Here is a 20,287-nt window from a genome sequence, read left to right on the forward strand (position 1 = left end):
CTCGCCGCGATTCGGAGAGATCGATTTGGTTTATTTACACAGCTATGACGCCACCACACGACCCTCGCTCACATGTGAAGGTTTGGTTTGTATCCCCGTACCAGGTTTCGTCAATGTTTCATCACCATATACTAAAAAATGAAATTACAAAAATGTTCAATAATTACATATAAAAATAAATATTATCTATTGAATCATACAATTTTTCATATTTTTATTTTCATATAGAGAAATGCTTTCTGAAAAGTGAAGACTGAGATGTTTATTCAAAAATATTTAGTATGCTACACACCACATAAAATTTATACTATTACAAAACTCTACGTAAAAAAAAGATTTAAATCAATTCTGATATCTGCAAAACATATCGTAACATTTATTTTCAAGATACTATAAACACTAAATTTGTGTAGCATGAAAACACACAAATAATCAATTTTAAAAGCAATTCAACATATCAAACCCATGCGTGGACATTCACTAGTGACTATATATAGTCAAGTCATCTTTCACATTTGCAAATTAAGCACAAGGCGACGTACGAATTTGATGGCTTCCAATCTTCCTATCATCATCTTCCTCGTACTCGTCTCTCTCGCTCTAATTTCCGGATATTCAACAACATCTGATGTGTCAAAGTAAGAACATCTCATAATCATATCGTTCACTTTTTTGATATTGGTTGCAACTAAATACATACATATATTATTTTGCTTTCTTTGTTTTTAGACATGAAGATGAAACTTATGTTATGGCTACGAATGATTATGGATCGGTTTCGACCGTTGTTGAAGATGTAGTCAAAGCTCTCGATGGCTCTAAAGTGGTTGAGAATACAGCAGTTTCTAAGAGCTCTTCAAGCAAAAGTAAAAAAGGTTCTAAATTAAATAAAATAACTTCATGTTATTTTCCTTCAATAGAGATTCTTAATCCTTTAATCCATTAAATTTTATATAATAAACAGACTTAAATAAATTGCAGGTTCGAAGAAGAAACATAAGAGTAAGAAAGTAGGATCATTGGATGTTGATATCTTTGTCGATATCATCATAGCAATTGTTGTTCTCATTGTGATCATTTGTGTTTTTGTCGGCATATACTATTATTATCTGAGGCCCAAAAACAAAGAGGCTCAGAGTATATAATCAAGAAGGTAACTCGCTATGTGCAACCAAACTCATTACATTCTCAGTAGATTAGTTATTTATTAATTAATGTATTGCTAATACAATTTATTTAAACATCAATGGGTCATTGGAAACTCAGACTTCCAAAACAGAGGATTGTGTCTAAACATCATCATCGCTACCATGTCCTCGAAGGAGCTAAACTATTTTTTTTTTTTTGTTTTTTTTTTCTGTTTTGGGTATGTAAGTGATGTTTTATTAATTAAGTCTATATTATATATCTTGCAATGTTGAATTATTATGTTCTTGTAATTTTTATTGTTTAGTTCTATTGAGTCATGTCCCCGTCATGAATCTTAATATTCAATAAAGTATTACATTCAATAATAAAACTAATTGAAAGAGTACCAATATTAAGTTTGATGATCATGATTGATTACGTTAAATTTGATTTAAACAATATCAATATCAATAAATAGAAAAGTTCAGAACATCCAACTCAACAAACACATGTACTATATATTGAGTACGAGTTAACCTCGTGTACTCGTCTAGAGTAATGGTTTCTGTGATTTTGAGAGCAAACGTAAGTACTTTTCAGACAATATATGACCAAATAGTTACACGAACGGTCAACTTTTATTTTTTAATCAACGACTAATTCTATAATATTGGTCTTTTTTCGTCGTTTGCATGGGAAACGAGTCAATGAGTCACCAAAATGACTAGGATTCGTTTTCCTTCAGCTTCTTTTAGAATGTACTAACGACTTCCTTTTAAGGCTCACAGCAATGTCGAGACCAATATAATAGAATTTGTTGGTGGTAAAAAATTAAAACAAAACCTCCTTTAAATTAAACCATCGGAAAAATTAATCTCTGTATGAAATAGCGCATAAAAGTATTGTAGAATTTGAGAAAATAGTCAAATTTGGATTGCAGAGATATTAGTATTTTTGCTCGACAAATTTTGGTATATGCAAGAATTGATATTTTGACTTTAAATATAGTTTAGACTTGAGAAATACATTTTTCAGTTGCCGTCTGCCGATACGTGTAAACGAAAACAGCTATAATTATATATATATATATATATATATATATATATATAATTATTAAAAAAAAATGATACTGCACCGTCTCATCTTTACAACGACGTAGCTCTCCCTCTCTCTAGTTTGACAGAATCATTGAATCAATCGTGTTCTTCAGTAAATAAAACTTGTACGATTTATTGGACTGTATTGGAATGATGTGGTTTATTATCCTTCCATGAGGTGAAGAGAAAACCGACAAGAAGAAAGAGGTATAACGTCTCAAATTTTCGATATATATATTATCTGTGTTTTTTTTCTTGTTTTTTTTTTCATAGTAATGCTGATAATTTTAGAAGTCGGTCGTACTTGTGTCAGTAATTGTATTACTATCTCATCTGCTTCATTAAGGTTTGTTTATGTTTAGTGATGAGTTTGACTAACCTTGTTATGGAATTTGATATTTTGCATTGCTCATCAATTTAGGTGTGTTATGTTTTTTTTTTTTTTTGATAAGTTCGTGTGTTATGTTGATTATTGAAAATGAGTTTTACTAACCTTGTTATGAATATTTGTGCATCAAACTGGAGTCTGGACTTATTTAAAAATCTCATAGTTTGGATAAGTGAGTTTTCGGTTGACTTGGAAGTCTCAAGTGTCAATAAGTTCTGCTCTCTTCTCTTTCTCTCGACCTCGGTTCGGGTTGGACATCCTCTTCTCCTATTCAGTGGTGGCAGCAAACGAGCTCTCTCTCAAAATCAGGAACGATAACTGAATTTATAGGAAGAAAATTCACTTAGGGTTCACGAAGAAATTATCGAAATTCTTATTATAAACCCTACTTCTCCTTCCTCGCCACTCGTAGTCTCTCCTCGTAACAAACTTTTCTCCTCGACCTTATTATTTTTTTTCGAAAAAAGGTAAGAATTCAATTTTAATTTCCACAATTGACAACATTCTCAAAATATCTGAGGTTCAAATAAAAAAAGAAAAAATAATAAACAAAAATCCTAAATAGATTTAACATATCCAAATCCCCTGATTTTTGGCTATTTTAAAAGTAAAAAATTGTCTAAAGTTCTTAAACTACAATTAAAAAAAAAAGAGTAAATGGAGGATAACCACATGCTTTAAGGAATTCGAATCAAAGACCTCAAACATAAAAATAGTCAATCAAAAAAAAACTTCCTTAGAACCTCCAAAACAAAAATCAAACATCATTTCTTCACATTCTATCATATTTTACAAAACTAAGAAAACGGTAAAAAAAGAAAACACAAAAAAAAAAAAAAAAAAAAAAAAAAACAAAATGATGCTACTATTTAAACCGACTATAACCCGCGGGAGAAAGTCAAAACCACGTCCATACCAAAGCTTCTCTGAGTCTCTTTTAATGGATAGTATTGAAGCAGCTGAATCTCTCACCCGAAAATGGATTTCTCCAGATCAATCTAGTTCATCTTCTTGCTCCCTCTCTTCCATTTTCTCCTCCGATAATCGAGCCGAAGGAAGAAGATTTGTCGAAGTCATCAACAGCTTACAATACGCGATTCAAGGAGTGATCTTGGTGAATCCTGAATCACCAAAACTCACTCGAGCGCATAATCTTGTAACTATCGCTATGAAACAGTTGGAAAAAGAGTTTTACCGTGTTTTAAAATCGAACCGACGAAATCTTGATCATGAATCTGTATCCGTTCGATCTTCCCCATCTTTCAACCCGAGGAAAAAAGTTTCTATTTATTCTCAAGTTCCTAAATCCGAAGAAGCTGATGTTATGACGGATTCGAAAATGATCGCTGATTGTATGATATCGTCCGGTTACGAAAACGAATGTGTCAAGATTTACAAGAAAATAAGAAGATCAATCATGGTTGAAGCGTTGAGTAACCTAGGGTTTGAGAATCTTAGTTTTGGCAAGATTCAGAAATTGGATTGGGATAGTATGGAGAAGAACATCAAGAAATGGTTAGAAGCTACAAAAGTTGTCATAACAAATCTCTTCGATGGAGAACGTATCCTTTGCGATCACGTGTTCTCGCCATCTGTCTCCGTTGCGGAGTCTTGTTTCACGGAGATTACGTTAGATAACGCTTTAACACTCTTTGTCTTCCCCGTGAGTGTCGCAAGATGTAAAAAAACCGTAGAGAAGATCTTCTTGACTCTCGACGTTTACCAAACTATCTCGCAGCTTCTTCCTCAAATCGAAGAGATTTTTAGTTATAATTCGACTTCTCCTGTCCGCTTGCAAGCTGCTGATTCTCTCAACAATCTCGGTGTGGCTATTAACTCAATGGTTGCCGAATTCGAAGCTTCCATTACAAAAGAAGCTTCGAAATCTCCAATCCCTGGAGGTGGAGTTCATCAGCTCACAAGGTAAACATATAAACATATTCTCATATTAATCATATAAAAGAAGTTTCATAATTTATAGTTACACATCTAGTATAAAGAAAACCCTAAAATGAGAGATAGTCTCGAATCTTCTAAAGCTTGTAAGTTCATAATAACAGGTACGTAATGAACTTCATAGTCTTCCTCGCGGATTATAATGAGTGTCTTGCCGGAGTTCTCACTGAATCGACGTTGCCATTACCGGAAGATTACTTCGGGAACAATGATGAAGACAACAAAGAAGGAGGAGAAACCGGAACTTCGTCTTCTTCTGCTCCGGTAACGACAAGATTCGCGTGGCTAATCCTCGTCCTGCTTTGTAAAATCGACACAAAATCTCGACTCTACAATGATATGGCTCTCTCGTACCTCTTCTTAGCCAACAATCTCGATTACGTGATCTCCAAGGTACGTACATCGAATCTGAGAGTCGTTTTGGGAGATGAATGGGTGGCGAATCACGAAGGTAAAGTTACGCAATACCTAGAAAAATACGAGAAAATAGCTTGGGGAGAAGTGATTATGTCACTATCTGATCATGACGAGGAGATGCTCGAAGAACATGTGGCCAAAGAGCGGTTGACGCGGTTCAACGAGGCGTTTGAGGAAACGTTTCAGAAGCAGAGCGAGTGGGTTGTACCTGATTCGAAATTGAGAGACGATTTAAAAGATTCCTTGACGAAGAAGTTAACTATAGTTGCGACGTCGTTTTATGGAAAGTACCAGGTGGAGAATTGGGAGGACATTGTCAGATTTTCCCCTGAAGATTTAGGTAACTACCTTTCTGACCTTTTCTTAGGTACGGGACGATCGTGTATAATCGTTCCTTCCCTTAAACCTTCGGACTCGGGACGTTCGCTTAAATCAGAATCAGGACGTTGAAGTTGTAGTGGCATTTGTACTTTGGATCTTGTCATGAATCAGCGATCGTTGGACATCAGTCATTGTTGGATACGTTACGGCCGGTAAAGCCTATGATTGGTTTAGCAAGCGAGAGTGTTTAGTATTCAGTATAGCTCACAAAACGACGCAGCCCAGTTTAGAAGATGTTATTTATGATAAGCGTACTAAATTTGTGGCTGTGTGGACAATTTATGTAGGATAACAATTGTTTTTATTAGTTGTCAATATTTATTTTGTGAGTAATTAACAAAGAGTACTTTGAACGGAATTAGAAACAATGTTTTTTCTAAACGAAATCTCGGACCGATTAGAAAAATGTTCCAAAAAAAATCACTAATATATATAAAGATTTTAATCAAATTTTTATATAAATATATATATACAATTACATATAATTCAAATAGCAAATATATATATATAAGAAATCTCAATTATCCTCAAAGCTCAAAAAATAAAGGAGTAAAATAGACAAAAAATAAGTAAAGAAAGAAAAGCTAGAATTGTTTAAAATAAGAGTATTATCGAAATCTGAAAAGGTTAGAGAAGTTTAAATACAAACCGAAGTTAGGAAACAGCTGGATCGAGAAACAAAGAGAATCACACACATTCAGACTCAAAAATAACCTACAAGCACGACCGCAATAAAAGAGAAGATTTACACTATTTTAAAATACATTATGCTCTGGATTTAAAATTAATGTTGTTTTAGACTTCTTAAGAAATAAATGTCATTTTATAAACTTAATTTAACTTTTGATTACATCTAATGAAAACAAAAGTCAAGAGACAAAATAATTGTATAAATATGGTAAAATAAGTAAATTTGAATGAAAATGATGCTTATATTGAAGGAAATGTATAACATGCGAGTGTTTTAATCCGAATTTTAGTTTTGGTTGACTGATTTGGTTTTAAAAAATGATCATTGTAAAACCAAACCGAATCTAATATAGTTTGGTAGAATTTTGATTTAGCTTTAAAGTAGTTTTTAAGCAATTATATTTACTATCTATATAGGAAAAGATATTAATTTCATTTTGGTTCACAATCGGTTAAAGTATTTTTTATTATATTCGAAAATAACCATTAATCACAGGCATATTTTCGGTTTTTTGATTGATATTTTCGATTTAGTTTAGATCAAAATGGTTCGGTTTATCATAACTAATCCAAGAAACAGTCAACACATTTTTAGTAAATAGTAATTAATATTACATCTCTAAAAATCATCCACCTTTAACTATCATCAAATCATATCTCTTTATTTCATTGCAATTTAAATGAATTAGCGTATTTTTTTCTTCGTCACATCCAAAAACAACGAAAATTGAAAAGAGAGACTAAAATCATAATGACCATAGCAAGAAAGAATGTAAAACTTGCATGGATAGAGAATGACAAAACAAGAGCACGAAGTTTAAAGCAAATAAGAGAAGTATTACTCAAAAAGGTGAAAGAGCTAACCATATTGTGTGATGTATGGACTTGTATAATCATTTTTAGTCCAAATGAAGTTGCACCAGTGGTGTGGCCATCAGTTGAGACGACTCGTGGCTTCTTAGACGATTTATTTGCCTTGCCAAAGTTCGTGCTGGAGAAGAAAGAGACGGAAGTCAAATCATTTTTTAAAGAGAAGAAAAGCACATGCGGATGGACCGTGCGGACTAGTCCGAGATAATACATCGGAGCAACGTTTAGTTGATAAAACATAGTCCAATTTAGCTCAACTTTGGTGGAGAGCTTCGTGGTACTATAGGCTTCATATCCAACGGTGGATTTGTGAACGATTAATTTGTGAATTAACCAAAGGTTAATATGGACGTTTTTCATAGACGTGTTGTGGCAATGTTAGGGTGTGGAACAACACCAAGGTGGTGTCGGTCGACACCAGTATGTTGATGTTTGTTTGGGTCGTAGAGAAACGGCTAGAATTATAATTTGTCGAGGATGGATCAAAAGAGGTAATGTCGAGAGTGTCGGTGTCGACTGACACTAGAATGGTGTCGATCGACATCATGTGTGTTGGATCTCAAGTGGTGTGATGGGTGAAGATCGACACCAGGTGGAGGTACCGATCGAAACTGGAGGATTTGATGGTTAATCAGAGTATTCATGGAGAAATGTTGTCTGTGGCTAGACGGAATAAAATATTCCAGACCCACCTCTCTTGTTACTCGGTTGCTAGGGATGGTTGGTTGTGCCACTCAGTAACTAGATGAGGTGTTTTTTGGATTACATGGTTAAGTGAAGCTTGGTTCGGGAAGTGGAAACAAATGGCTTGTCCGGTTGGATGTCGAAGAAGTCTGATGCGCAGTGATTGGAGTCTACGAATGTAAGGTGCTTGTGGAGTTGAAGTACGTTTGTATGACTATGTTTTGTGGATGCAGAGTATGGGTTAGTTAGACATAGCCTGTATTTGAGAAAGTTTTTATAAAGAGCGATTTATACGCTAGTTGTCTCGTCGAAATTCTATGGTTTCAGTGAATTCGTTTTCCGTGGATCCAATGCAAGAATTAGGAATCTAAGTGCAATTGTCTCAATTTACAAAGGGGAAGTCTTTTGGACTGTATCAAAATGTAGACAAGATGTTAAAAATGTATTCCAAAACTGGATTTTAAAAGATACACATGGAATAAGTGTTACTTTGATTCTTATAAAATATATATTTGAAAAGGTAGATGATTTCTTTTATAAAAGATAGATAAATTTTTTGTATTTATAAAAAAGATCTTAACAAAATAAAACATCTTCTACGATCACAAAAGCTTATGAAAACCTCCCGCATTTTTATAATTCTGGATTTTCTAAAATTAATATTGTTACCAAATAGTAGTTCACAAAATATTAATGGTATTGTATAATTCACCAGAAAATTTTGGTACTTATTTTTTTCTTAGAGCAAATTATTTTGTGAATGAACTCGGTACATACGATATTAGCTAGGAGCTAGGAAGTGTATTTTGGGAAAATTTTTTGTAAACCATACATTTATTAGAATATAATTCTGTGATTGGAAATCCAATCAAGAGAATAAAAGGTTACAAAAACAATTTCAGAAGCAAGCTGTCTTTAGTAACATGCTAAAGATGGTTTGAGTTTTAAATAAATAGATTTTTTTTGTTTGCCAAACTATTAAAGCACAACAGTCCGGTGTATTAACCAAGTTTCTATATTTGTATGTAACAAGACTCAATTCATGGTTTGATGGTGTCTTCAATAATTGGACTTACTACTTACGACTGCACTAAGCACTTCACTAAATAATTAGTTTTACATGATTTTAATGATTTTGGATGAATATTTAAGAAATTTATTATGATTTATAGTAAAATTCTCTCAAGCACCACATAAAATCATGAGATTTAAAATTCTGTTTTAACCTAAATAAATCCACTAAAATATTAAAAATCTTAAAATATTTTTAAATAACATAAGATTTTAAAATAGATTTTCAAATTATTAACTCCATAACGTTGAATTTTATTAAAAATTTTAAAATCATGATCAAATAACATGAGATGTGTATTTTTAACATAGATCAGTCGAAATGTTTGGTTGAGTGCACTCTACAACTAGAATTGTACTTAACTTTTAAGTAACACTACTAGTCTATGAGAACCGTCTTTCGTGACCAAATAATTGATAATACTATATTTAATTTATTAATTTTTGTGTCTGTATGTGAAAAGTCAATAAAAACTAAACTATTGTTATGATAAGGGCGTACAATTGATTAGAGTTATTATTAAATACTAGGATAATCCGCGGGTTGATTTTTGTTGTTTTTTTTTTTTTTTTTTTTTTAAATTTGGTTGTGTAGTATTTTTTGTTCTATTGTTTTTTTTTTGTTGTTTTTTTTTGTGTTTTGTTTTTGTAGGATTTTTTTATATTTTGTTGGTCATTTTGGTTTTTTTTTTAATTTTATTTTTATTGATATTTACTGTTCTCATTTGATTTGGTTTTGTTGTTTTTTGGTTTTTTTGTACAAGGAAATCTATCCCTTCATCAACTACATGCATTATATTTAATTTTTATTAATTTTATTTAGGATTTAAATTTCTAACACCACACAATATGTAGCTACAACTTTATTTTTCTTTTCTCCTAAAGTTATTTTTTCATTACTCTAGTATTCACTTCCAAGTTTTAAACAATTTATCTTAAACTAATAAGAAAACCCCTTAAACGACCATACAATAAAACCTCTATAAATTAATAATGTTGGGACTAAGACATTTTATTAATTTATAGTGATATTAATTTATCTATAAATTAATAATATTATTTTATAGTGTAAATTAATAATTATTAATTTATAGATATATTTTTAATTGTTTATTTTTTAAAAAATTATGAATTGGAACAACTATAGCAAAATAAGATTAAACTTTCGGATGTTATAAATTTTATGATTTAGGAATTGAACTTGTAATATTTAGAAAGCACTATTTACAATAAATTACAAATATTATAGACAAATTGACTTATACACATGAGACACATAAATTCAAATCTATGAATAATAATATCAATTCTCCTATTTTAATAATCTGTCAAATTATCAAATTGTAAATAATGCATATCTAAAAATTAAAACTTTAAATTTAATTATTTGTATGACATGTTATAAAATATTTTAGAGATATCATTATAGGTTGAAAATACAATATTACAATTGTTCTATAGAATTGAGCTTTAGGAGAAACATACACTATTATATCAGTATATATATATATATGTATATATATATAAATTTACATAATTATTAATTTATGATATTATTGGGACCATATTTTATAAGGAGATTTCGAAAAAATTATTATTTTATTATCTTATCGAATATTGTTAATTTTTACACTGGCCCGACTTGGGACCAGTAAAATTTATTAATTTATAGTGTTTATTAATTTATAGAGTATTAATTTATAGAGGTTTTACTGTATATGTTTTTAAAAATTCATAGAGTAGAAGATACATTAACCATTCTTGTTAGAAGCTGTCTGGAAATATAAGTTAGGAACACCAAACCCATTCTCCCTGCCCTGGGAAGAATGTTGGCTGCACAATCAGATAGAAGCTTATTAACATATCAACTGTAAAGACATTTTTATATTTGGTGGGGAATCTAACAAAATTTCTCATGAAGATATTTTGATAAATTGTGACTAAGATATGTATATGATAATAATTTGACAAAGATATTGATAACAGCTCATCACATAAATACGTAAACGGGTTATCTAAGTCGGGTTTTCTTTCTTGTATATAATTATTTGGTACAACGGATCAGTTATTGATAATTTAAAACAAAATGATGAATAATCATACAGGGTAAGATGGTTTTGTTGATTAATTGTTCACTATCAGGTGATAACAACCGAACTAAAGGAAAAAAGTGTTCAGCTTGGAGATCACAAACCACAAAGAATTAAACTGGAAGTTGAATGGAATAGCACAAAAAAAAAAAATGTGCACAGAAGCGTACTGGAGAAAAGAATTTAGAGAAGTGGAGATAAAAACAAACCTGAGTCATTGATTTAATCACCCCCAAGAATAGACAAAGCTTTTGCCATTGAAGACTCTTTCAGTAGGACAGATTTGCCTAAAGCCGTCGTGAACATAGGCAAAGTTCCAGGTGTATCCACTGCTCGCATTTGGGGATTTGAGCTATAAGTGTTCTGCAAATCTAAAGAACAGGGAGCATTCAAAAGAATTTCTTGAACGCTTGTCTACAAACATTATGTGATAACTGCAGAAATTTAAGGAAAAACCTAAATGAATCACAATCAATGATCCGAGCCTTGTCTAATGACTGATTGCTTACAATATAAACCAAGTCGTGTTGAACAATGATCAATAAAAACCGGAGGTGAAGAACGTAGATTTAATTCAATGAAATCCCCAATATAACACACTATTGAATCTCAAATATAACAAACAAACAAATATCAGGCACAAGAAGTATTCCCCAATATAACAGACTACAAAATCTAGATGAATCCAACAAAGACAACAAACAGATTGCGAAATTCAAGCACCAGAAGAAAGAAACCCATAATTCAATAACAAATTTATGCGTGTATGTGAACAGGTTGTGCCTGAGACAGAGGGTTCACTTTTTTTTTTTGTTTTTTTTTGTTTTTTTTTTTATCATCTTCCTCTTCTCTCAAAAGAACCTCTCCTCCACCTTCAAAATCTCTTTCTCCGATATCTCTCCATCTACACACCGACGCTGCAAATACCCATAGGCTTCTTCTCCTTTTAATCTTTTTAATTATTATTCTATTTCCTTCCTTTTTCCCCAAATCTGTTCATGGAAGCTAAGAATACAATTCCAAACCCTAATCCGATCATCCTTCTTTCTCCGGTCAGTCTCCGATTCCATCGCACTACAAGAAAACAAGCCTTTTGCGATGGAAGAATTCATAGCAAATCCCTCGCAAATAGGCAAAAACGATGGAATTGCGAGGAACACACTTCCCTCGCAAATCGCTTCTCGCAAATTGGTTAACATCGCAAATCCCTCGCAAATTTTGCAAGGAAAAAAATGTCGTCGCAAAATCAACGCAAATTGCGAGGGACAATATCAATAGCAGATTCCTCGCAATTTGGTTCAAGCTAATCCCTCGCAAATTTGCGATGGATTTGCAACATTTATGTCTGTCGCAACAGCTGAGATTTGAATTAGGAATTATTCATTTTGTAATTATGTTTATTTTTAATTATGCAAATTAATTATGATTAATTTCTAATTAGGCAAACTAAAATTCATAATTAGCCCAAAAAAACTTTGAATGAAAACTGAAATTAAACTTGTAATACAAAATGTTGTTAAACTTACATAAACATAATAATATAAGTTCAAAACAAAAATCAAACACATCTTCTGAATATACAAACACAAGTTCTCGGATACAAACACATAAACACATAAACACAAGAGATCCTAAGTTGGTCTGGTGATACCTCCTTCTCCGATCTCAGGTCCGGTATCTCCTGCTCCGGTCTCACTGGTGGCAGCAGTCTCAGGTCGGGGAAATCTTGCAGCAAATTCAGGGTCCTTCTCAGATAGATAATCGAAGTAGGCATCATAGCAATGCATCTTCTGAGTATTCTGTTGCAACTTCAATGCATAATCTTCTAGCTGAGTAGACTGACTCGCAAGAACAGCTTCGGCCTGAGAAAGCTTCTCAGCTAGAATGACTGGATCTTCAGTCGGAGTAGGCGTCAGAACAACTTGAGCTGAAGATGCTTCAGTTTGCATAGTACCGACTCTATATATCCTATTTTTCTTCTTCGGAGCAACCTGCAAACAACAAAAAACAGAGACACAATGTAAAGTTCAAAGAGATAAAACAAAACAGTATGTAAAGTTCAAGAATTTACCTCAGCAAAAATTCGGTTCTTCATACTAACTGACAATCCGCCAGAAGCACTACTCTCTATGTTGTCCCCTGAGCATAGCCCAGTTTCAGCCTCAGTTATCCTCGATGACACTTCATGGTATACTTTCTCAGATAATCCATCCACAAACGACCCATCAGGTTTCCTATGAGTATCTTCTAGGACTTTCAAGAAATCAGGAAGTGCCTCACCAGTAATCTCCGACTTAACAAAGATATGAAACAACAAAGTATTAGACTAAAGCAAGAATTTATAGGTAATTGTACTAAATAACTAACTAAACATACTTACATGTTTTCGTGCACGAGCTTTAAAGGAGGTCTGACCAGACCGGTGTTTATGCATTCCAGTGCCATCAGGATCACTATATCGAGCATTTCGACTATTGATGCTCTTTTCCTCAGATTTTGGTTCACACCAAAACTTGACCAAGCCGTCCCATACTGTCGGATCAAGCCACCACGGCTTTGCATCATCACCTTTTACTCTCCACTTAGACTTCCACCGAGACACTTGATCAGTCATCCGGGTCTTCAACTTGCTTTCAAACTCGGCTCGAACTCTCCCATTGATGGACTGGTCCCAGTTATATGTTTGCTTGTAAAAACATAACATGAATTAAAATCAGAATCAAGTAAGTAAAAACAAAATCTTTAATTTAAACACATCAACAAACATTTAACTTACTGCAAACGTTTCAAACCACCGGTTTACAACCGCAGCTGGTGTTTGGGTCCAATTGGCATGAGCTCCTTTGAAATCTCTTTCAAAGATGGCCCGAACAGTAGCAGCAACCGAAGGATCCTCGTCAAACCTACAAAACACAAGAAAAAAAGGAATGAGGATCAATGAAAATATATCTAAAAAATTAGACAACCCTAACTACATTCTTACCATAGAGTACCCGGAGGGCGTTTAGGGTCCAATTTCTTTAAGCTAGCACGACCGGGACTTGCAAGTAGCTCTTCCAAAGTAAAAAAAGAGAGCTGAGTAGACTCATCATTGACACGCGAAGTCGATTGCTGTGGTGGAAGATGATCTTCCACCGCCGATGAGGTTCCTTGACGATTCTCTTGGATCACCGGTGAGGTGCCTTGCGAGGAGGCGGGAGAAGCTACCCTTGGAGCAGAGGCAAAAGAAGGTAACCTTCGAGAAGGGATGGGAGGAGATAACCCTTGAGAAGATATAAATCTTCTGTAAACGTTTTGGCACCCAGAATGATTTTGGTTCTCTTGTGAAGACATCTAAAAAACAAGTCCAAAAAAAAGATATAATTAGAACCCAAAATCGAAAAACCCTAAATCGATATAACCCTAAATCGGAAAACCCTAAATCGATATAATTAGAACCCTAAATCGATATAACCCTAAATCGAAAACCCCTAATCCCAATCGAAACCCTAATCCCAATCGAATCGAAAAACCCCTAAAATTAAATCGAAACCCTAATCGAAACCCTAATCAAAACCCTAATTGAAACCCTAATCGAAACCCTAATCGAAACCCTATTCAAATCGAATCGAAACCCCTAAATCGACAAACCCTAAATTGAAACCCTAATTGAAACCCTAATCGAAACCCTAATCAAATCGAATCGAAACCCTAATCAAAACCCCTAAATCGACAAACCCTAAATCAAATCGAAACCCCTAAATCGACAAACCCTAAATCGAAACCCATCTAAAAAACAACAGAAGAAGAGAGAGGAGGAGGAGATTAGTCGGAGAAGGGATGAGAGGAGGACAAGACTAACCTGAGAAGGGATGGGAGGAGGAGTAGACACCGGAGAAGAGATGAGAGGAGGAGTAGACAACCGGAGAAAGGAGTAGACAACCGGAGAAGACAACCGGAGAAGAATGAAATCGGAAGAAGAAGAGAAGTTTTTAGGGTTTGTCGGCTGCGGGTGTTGGTTTGAGCTTCGCTCAAACTAGGTTTCTTACTTATATAGGAAATTAATGGCGTCGCAATTCCAACGCAAAATTTGCGAGGGATTTACTAGAGTCCCTCGCAAAAGCATCGCAAACAATAATTAATATAAATTTTCTTATTTAGAATTTTTTGCGACCAATTTGCGAGAGAACGTAGCAAATCCCTCGCAAAATCTTTAGGGTTTAGGATTTGCAATTGTCATTAGTGCCCTATCTTATATTATAAATATTGAATTATATCAATTTAATAATTATTAGTAATGTAATTAGTCTTAAAGGTTAAGGTTCAAGGGTTTAGGGTTGTTATTTGCGAGGGAATTGCTATGTATTGAGTCTTTTGCAATGGATTTGCGACGAACTTGCTATGGCTCTAGCAAATCAGTCGCAAATTTGTCGCAAACCTTCAATATCTAATTTGCAAAAACCATCAAAATAATTGTAACAAATTAGTCAAATTAACTTTCAAGTATATTATAAGGTCCAATGGTGTCATCATACTCTTTTCTATCATCAAACTTTCCAAAATTGTCCAATTTTGCATCTTACTCTAAACATGATGATGTTCTACACTATATCACATATATGTTCAATACATTGAGACAAATTTTTGCCAAATTGTCCAATTCTCTAACAATTTTGTGTTGCACTGCTATCTTTGATTAATAGTTTTGGATTCATCTTTTTTAATCATTAATAGTAATGTAATAAGTCTTTAGGGTTTAGGGTTTAGGGTTAAGGGTTTAAAGTTTTTTTGGCGAGGGAATTGCTATATTTTAAGTCCTTTGCAATGGATTTGCGACGCATTTGCTATGGCTCTAGCAAATCAGTCGCAAATTTGTCGCAAACCTTGAATATCTAATTTGTAAAAACCATCAAAATAATGTTAAAAATTAGTAAATTCACCTTATGAACACATTCAAATGTATTTCAGAATAATTCTATTAAGTTTTGTAATATTTATAAAAACTTATTATCCTAACTTTGCAATGGATTTGCTATGGCTTTCGCAAATCACTCGCAACTCCATAGCAAATTTGCTATGGAGTTTGTTCTCGCAAAATCGTCGCAATGTTGCGATGGATTTGCGAGGAAAAGGACCTTCCCAGTGAATTTGTCGTAAATGCGTCGCAAATGAGCAGCGGATTTGCGACGACTTAATTCCTCGCAAATTTGCGACGACTTAATTCCTCGCAAATTTGCGACGGATGTGCTATGGTTTTTTATTTCCTAGTAAACTCCTCGCAAATCTATCGCAAATTTGCGAGAGCTGTACTCCGTCGCAATGTGTCCTCGCAAAAGGCTTGTTTTCTTGTAGTGTCGATCCACCTTATTGTTTTTATTTATTCTCCGTTTCAATTTATCGTAAGAAGCAGAAAGACAAACACTTAAGAGGTTTGCTTCAATTTTCTTAATTTAGATGAGCTGTATTAATGTTATAATTTGATAGGATAGAGTTTTTTTTATTAATGTGTCAGTCTCTGTTTCAATGTTGAAGTTGAGGTGTCAAGCGCTGGAGTGAAACACTCCATCTTTTATTGTATTGATTTGTGTTTTGAAAAGCATTAAAAAACTAGGATTATTTTTTTTTTTTTTGACAGAATTCAATAACCAAGTTTCCTTTTTTTAAGGATTGAACTAGGGAGACTTTACCAGTGCAGGTTATTAACAACATACAATACGCCATTCAAGGAGTAGTGTTGGTGAATAATCACCAAAACTCACTCTACCGCATAATCTTATAGTGATCCCAATGAAGCAGTTGGAACTAAGTTTTACCATTCTTGATCCTAAATCGAAGTTTCCATTTACTCTCAAGTTCCTAAATATGAAGAAGCAAATATTGTTATGCAGGATTTGGAAATGATCGATGATTCTTCTTCTTTTCCGGTAACCACAAGATTTGCGTGGGTAATCTCGAATGTACCGCTTCTTAGGCAACAATCTCCATTATGTGATCTCCAATGTACGTACATTAAATCTGACTGTCGTATTGGGAGATGAATGGGTGACAAATTACCAAGATAAAGTTTTACAATACGTGGGAAAATACGAAAAGATAACTTGGAAAGAAGTGATTACATCACTTTCAAATTCTCACGAAGAGATGCTGAAGAATACGTGGCGAAAGAGTGGTTGATGCAGTTCAACGAAACGTTCGAAGAAGTGTTTCAGAAACAAAGCGAGTGGGTTGTACCGGACAATCTAAAAGACTCCGTGACAAAGAAGTTATCCACTGTTACGACATCGTTTGGAGAATTAGGAGGAAATTGTCAGATTTGCTGAAACCTTTGGACTCGGGATCCGGGACGTTCACTTAGTGGCATTTCTTTAAATATTTACTGTAGTGGCATTTCTTTAGATATTTACTTTTGAGGATCTTGTAATGAACCAGTGATCGTTGGATCGGTCATTGTTGGACAGGGGTTGACCGGTGAAGCCTATGATTGGTACAATATTGACACTCTCGCTTATGTAGGACTACCATGGTTTTTATTTATTGTCAATATTTGTTTTGTATTTATTAGCAAAGATTACCTAGAACGGATCCTACTGGAAACCGGAAATTTTAATTGAAATCATGGACTGATTTGAAAAGTGTTTGTGTTTCACATATGACATATGACTCCTTTCTTTAAAAGTTGGGTTTCATAAAAGCATTCAAACTTTTTAAACTACACAGTTTACAATATAGATAGAGTTGGTTAAAATAGCAAAGTATTAAAAATATAAGAAAAATTGTCTTCAATTCCTCCCCAAAATATATTAGTTAATTATCAAAAATAAGAAAAAAAATATAATTTTAAGATTTGCGTATTATTAAGTTATGTATAGGGTATAGAAATTCAAATACAAATCAGATCTAAGAAACATGACTGAGAAACTAAGAGAATCACAAAACAAAAATTGATAAACAAACAACAAAAGAAGAAATTTCCACTATTTTGAAATCTCCTTGACTTTTCCGCTACAGTAAAGTTAAATGATAAGGTGGAAAAAATAACACCTCCAAATTCAGAAAGTACACCATCTTCTCAAAGTGGGTTTCAATACAATTTTTTTAGATATAGTGGGGTCTCGCCATTCACCTAATCTATTATTACATATAAATTAAATAAATGTTTTAGACTTTCAAAGAAAGTAAACGTCATTTTATAATTTTAATAGAATATTTGATAAAAAACACATCTTAAAATTATTTACAAATAAATAATTTAATAGTCAAAATTTTGTACAAATAAGGTTAACTACTTTATTTTTATTTTTATTTTTATGAACATCTTATTTGATGCTTATATAGAAAGAAATGTCTAGTCAACATGTATAGTTTCCAAAATAATTCAAGAAATAATAAGTAATATGATGCAAAACATGTTGGTGGTTTAATTCGAGTTTTAGTTTTGGTCTACTAGTTTGGTTTAAGCGAATAGTTAATGACTTAATGTCAAACCAAATCAAATCAAATATAGTTTGGTAAATTTTTAATTTAGATTTGAATTCAATTCTTAAGAAAGTTATATTTACTAATTAGAAACATATTTTTGATTGAATTTATTAAATAGGAATTAATTTTACATATTTAAGAATCATCCACCTTTGACTAGTATCAATTTCCAAAATCTTATCGCTCGATCTCAACGGTTTTTCATCACATATCCAATAACAACCATATTTTGAAAGAGTGAGATTGAAATCAAATAGTAACCATGGCAAAGGTAAAACTTGCATGGATAGAGAATGACAAGGCAAGAGCAAAAAGATTAAAGCAAAGGAGAGAAGGTTTACTCAAAAAGGTGAAAGAGCTATCCATATTGTGTGATATTACGGCTTTTCTAATCATTTTTAGTCCTAATGAAGCTGTCCCAATGGTGTGGCCATCAGTTGAGATGGCTCGTGGCATCTTAGACGATTTCTTTGCCTTACCAAAGTTCGTGCAAAAGCAGAAAGAAACGATTGTCAAATCAATTTTGGAGGAGAAGATAAAAACCGTTCATGAACAACTAATGAAGAGTAATGAAAAGAAGGAGTATGTTGTTGATGAATTAATGATGCGTTTACAACATGGTCGTGGATTTGATGATCTTAACTTAAGTGAGATTCATGTATTACTATCTTTCTCAAAAGATAAAATCATACTATATAGGAAGAAGCTAAATTTCATGCAGTTTTCTACTCTTCGTGATCCACCAGTTCTTCCATTTGAGGTGCAAGCCGAGCAGTTGACGATCACCACAAATGATGCTTTTGTAGGAAGCGGTCAAGACGATGATAAAAATAGAAAAAAAGATGAAGAACCGAGAATGTTTAACATTGACACCTTCAAGGAGAATAAAAGTTATTACTTAATAGATCGATGGGTTCTCGACCCTAAACCACTTGAGCATGTAATTTACCAACAAATGCGGAACGACAATCCAAACTTTGTAAGTTATTTTCCATACCAAGGAAGTGGTAGCAATGGAAATGCTAGTTTGGAGATGGACCCCGTTTCTCCCCAAGTGATGACTTTTCATGGTTTGGTTGGGTCTGCATCTCAACCATTACAACATTGTAACATGACTATTAATGCAATAATGGCTATGAATCAACCATTTGATTTGATGAGTCGTGTGCTGGAAAGACAAGATGAAGGAAACAACATTAACAACTCAGAAATTTACATGACCAACAATACTGCAACGACCAATAATGATGTTTGACAAGAGCCACCTCCTAATGAAATAACCTCTAGAGAAGATATTGTTAATCTGTCGCCGTTCGATATAAATAGGAACTAGCAAATTTCAAAAATCATCATTTGTAGACTTCTAGTAATTGGTATCATGTTCTATGTTTGGTATGAAATTATAATAAAATGTGTTTCTTTGGTCTATTTTAACAATTATGAACATTGAAAATCTTTCTTCTTTGTTATTTTGAAATTTGTTTGTCTAATTGTTTTTTTTTGTTTTTTTGATTAAAGATTTTTAGTTATACAAATAAACCCATTCATAGTATATCATTATTTTTTTTAATAATTCACCGCTAATGAAATATGAGAAGGTAAGAAAATTTCAACACAAACCAAATCTAGGAACATGGATTGAGAAACAAAGAGAACCACACACATTGCAATTAAAAAAAAAAAAAACCTTCATGCCCGACAACAAAAATAATAATTAAGATCCATAAAGAGAAAAAAAAAAAGAAAAAGATATTTCTTTTATTTTAAACTATATTATTTTATTTATCTGAAATTAGTGTTGTTTTAGATTTAATAGTTTTTTTAATCCTAATAATAGATTTGAAAACGTCTAATCAATAGCCAACCTTTTGTAAATACTGTAAATTGTTTTATTTCTTATTTTTAGTATTTATGAAGAAAAAAATGATTCTTATTGAAGGAAATGTATTATTTTTTACATCTATTATAGGAAATGCATAGTTATCATTTCTTTCCAAAATATTTTTCAAAAATACTAATTAATATGATCCACAATACTAAAAATAATTATTGACTAG

At 32.9% G+C, this 20,287-nt stretch overlaps 2 protein-coding genes and 1 long non-coding RNA gene across 4 annotated transcripts; 2 read left to right on the forward strand and 1 right to left on the reverse strand.

Moving 5' to 3' along the window:
- Positions 1–3,248: 3,248 nt before the first annotated feature.
- LOC104704419 (exocyst complex component EXO70H1-like) lies at positions 3,249–5,725 on the forward strand. The gene is made up of 2 exons (XM_087456711.1): positions 3,249–4,536; positions 4,674–5,725. Exons 1-2 carry the CDS (start codon positions 3,470–3,472, stop codon positions 5,434–5,436), a joined length of 1,830 nt encoding a protein of 609 aa, XP_087312837.1. The 5' UTR covers positions 3,249–3,469; the 3' UTR covers positions 5,437–5,725.
- On the reverse strand, positions 4,540–11,693 carry LOC147941008 (uncharacterized). 2 transcript variants are annotated; one of them, XR_015560907.1, is made up of 5 exons: positions 10,982–11,693; positions 10,439–10,515; positions 6,922–7,048; positions 5,278–5,526; positions 4,540–5,194 (listed from the first exon to the last, which is right to left on the reverse strand). It is a non-coding gene; the product is annotated as an uncharacterized LOC147941008 (long non-coding RNA). The 2 variants fall into 2 exon arrangements; XR_015560906.1 differs by lacking the exons at positions 4,540–5,194; positions 5,278–5,526; positions 6,922–7,048 and having other exon boundaries at positions 10,263–10,515.
- A 6,753-nt stretch (positions 11,694–18,446) lies between these two features.
- LOC104700658 (uncharacterized) lies at positions 18,447–19,667 on the forward strand. The gene has a single exon (XM_010416193.2). It carries the CDS (start codon positions 18,493–18,495, stop codon positions 19,483–19,485), a length of 993 nt encoding a protein of 330 aa, XP_010414495.2. The 5' UTR covers positions 18,447–18,492; the 3' UTR covers positions 19,486–19,667.
- The last annotated feature ends 620 nt before the right edge of the window (positions 19,668–20,287 follow it).

This window comes from Camelina sativa, chromosome 7 (genome assembly GCF_030686135.1).
Source record: "Camelina sativa cultivar CO46 ecotype springtype chromosome 7, ASM3068613v1".
Lineage (NCBI taxonomy): Eukaryota > Viridiplantae > Streptophyta > Magnoliopsida > Brassicales > Brassicaceae > Camelina > Camelina sativa.

Bases quoted from the DNA above. Each gene is read 5' to 3' on its own strand.
- LOC104704419 (XM_087456711.1), top strand. From the start codon at position 3,470: ATGATGCTACTATTTAAACCGACTATAACCCGCGGGAGAAAGTCAAAA. The intron at 4,537-4,673 runs GTAAACATATAA...TCATAATAACAG, and splicing joins GGAGTTCATCAGCTCACAAG to GTACGTAATGAACTTCATAG.
- LOC104700658 (XM_010416193.2), top strand. From the start codon at position 18,493: ATGGCAAAGGTAAAACTTGCATGGATAGAGAATGACAAGGCAAGAGCA.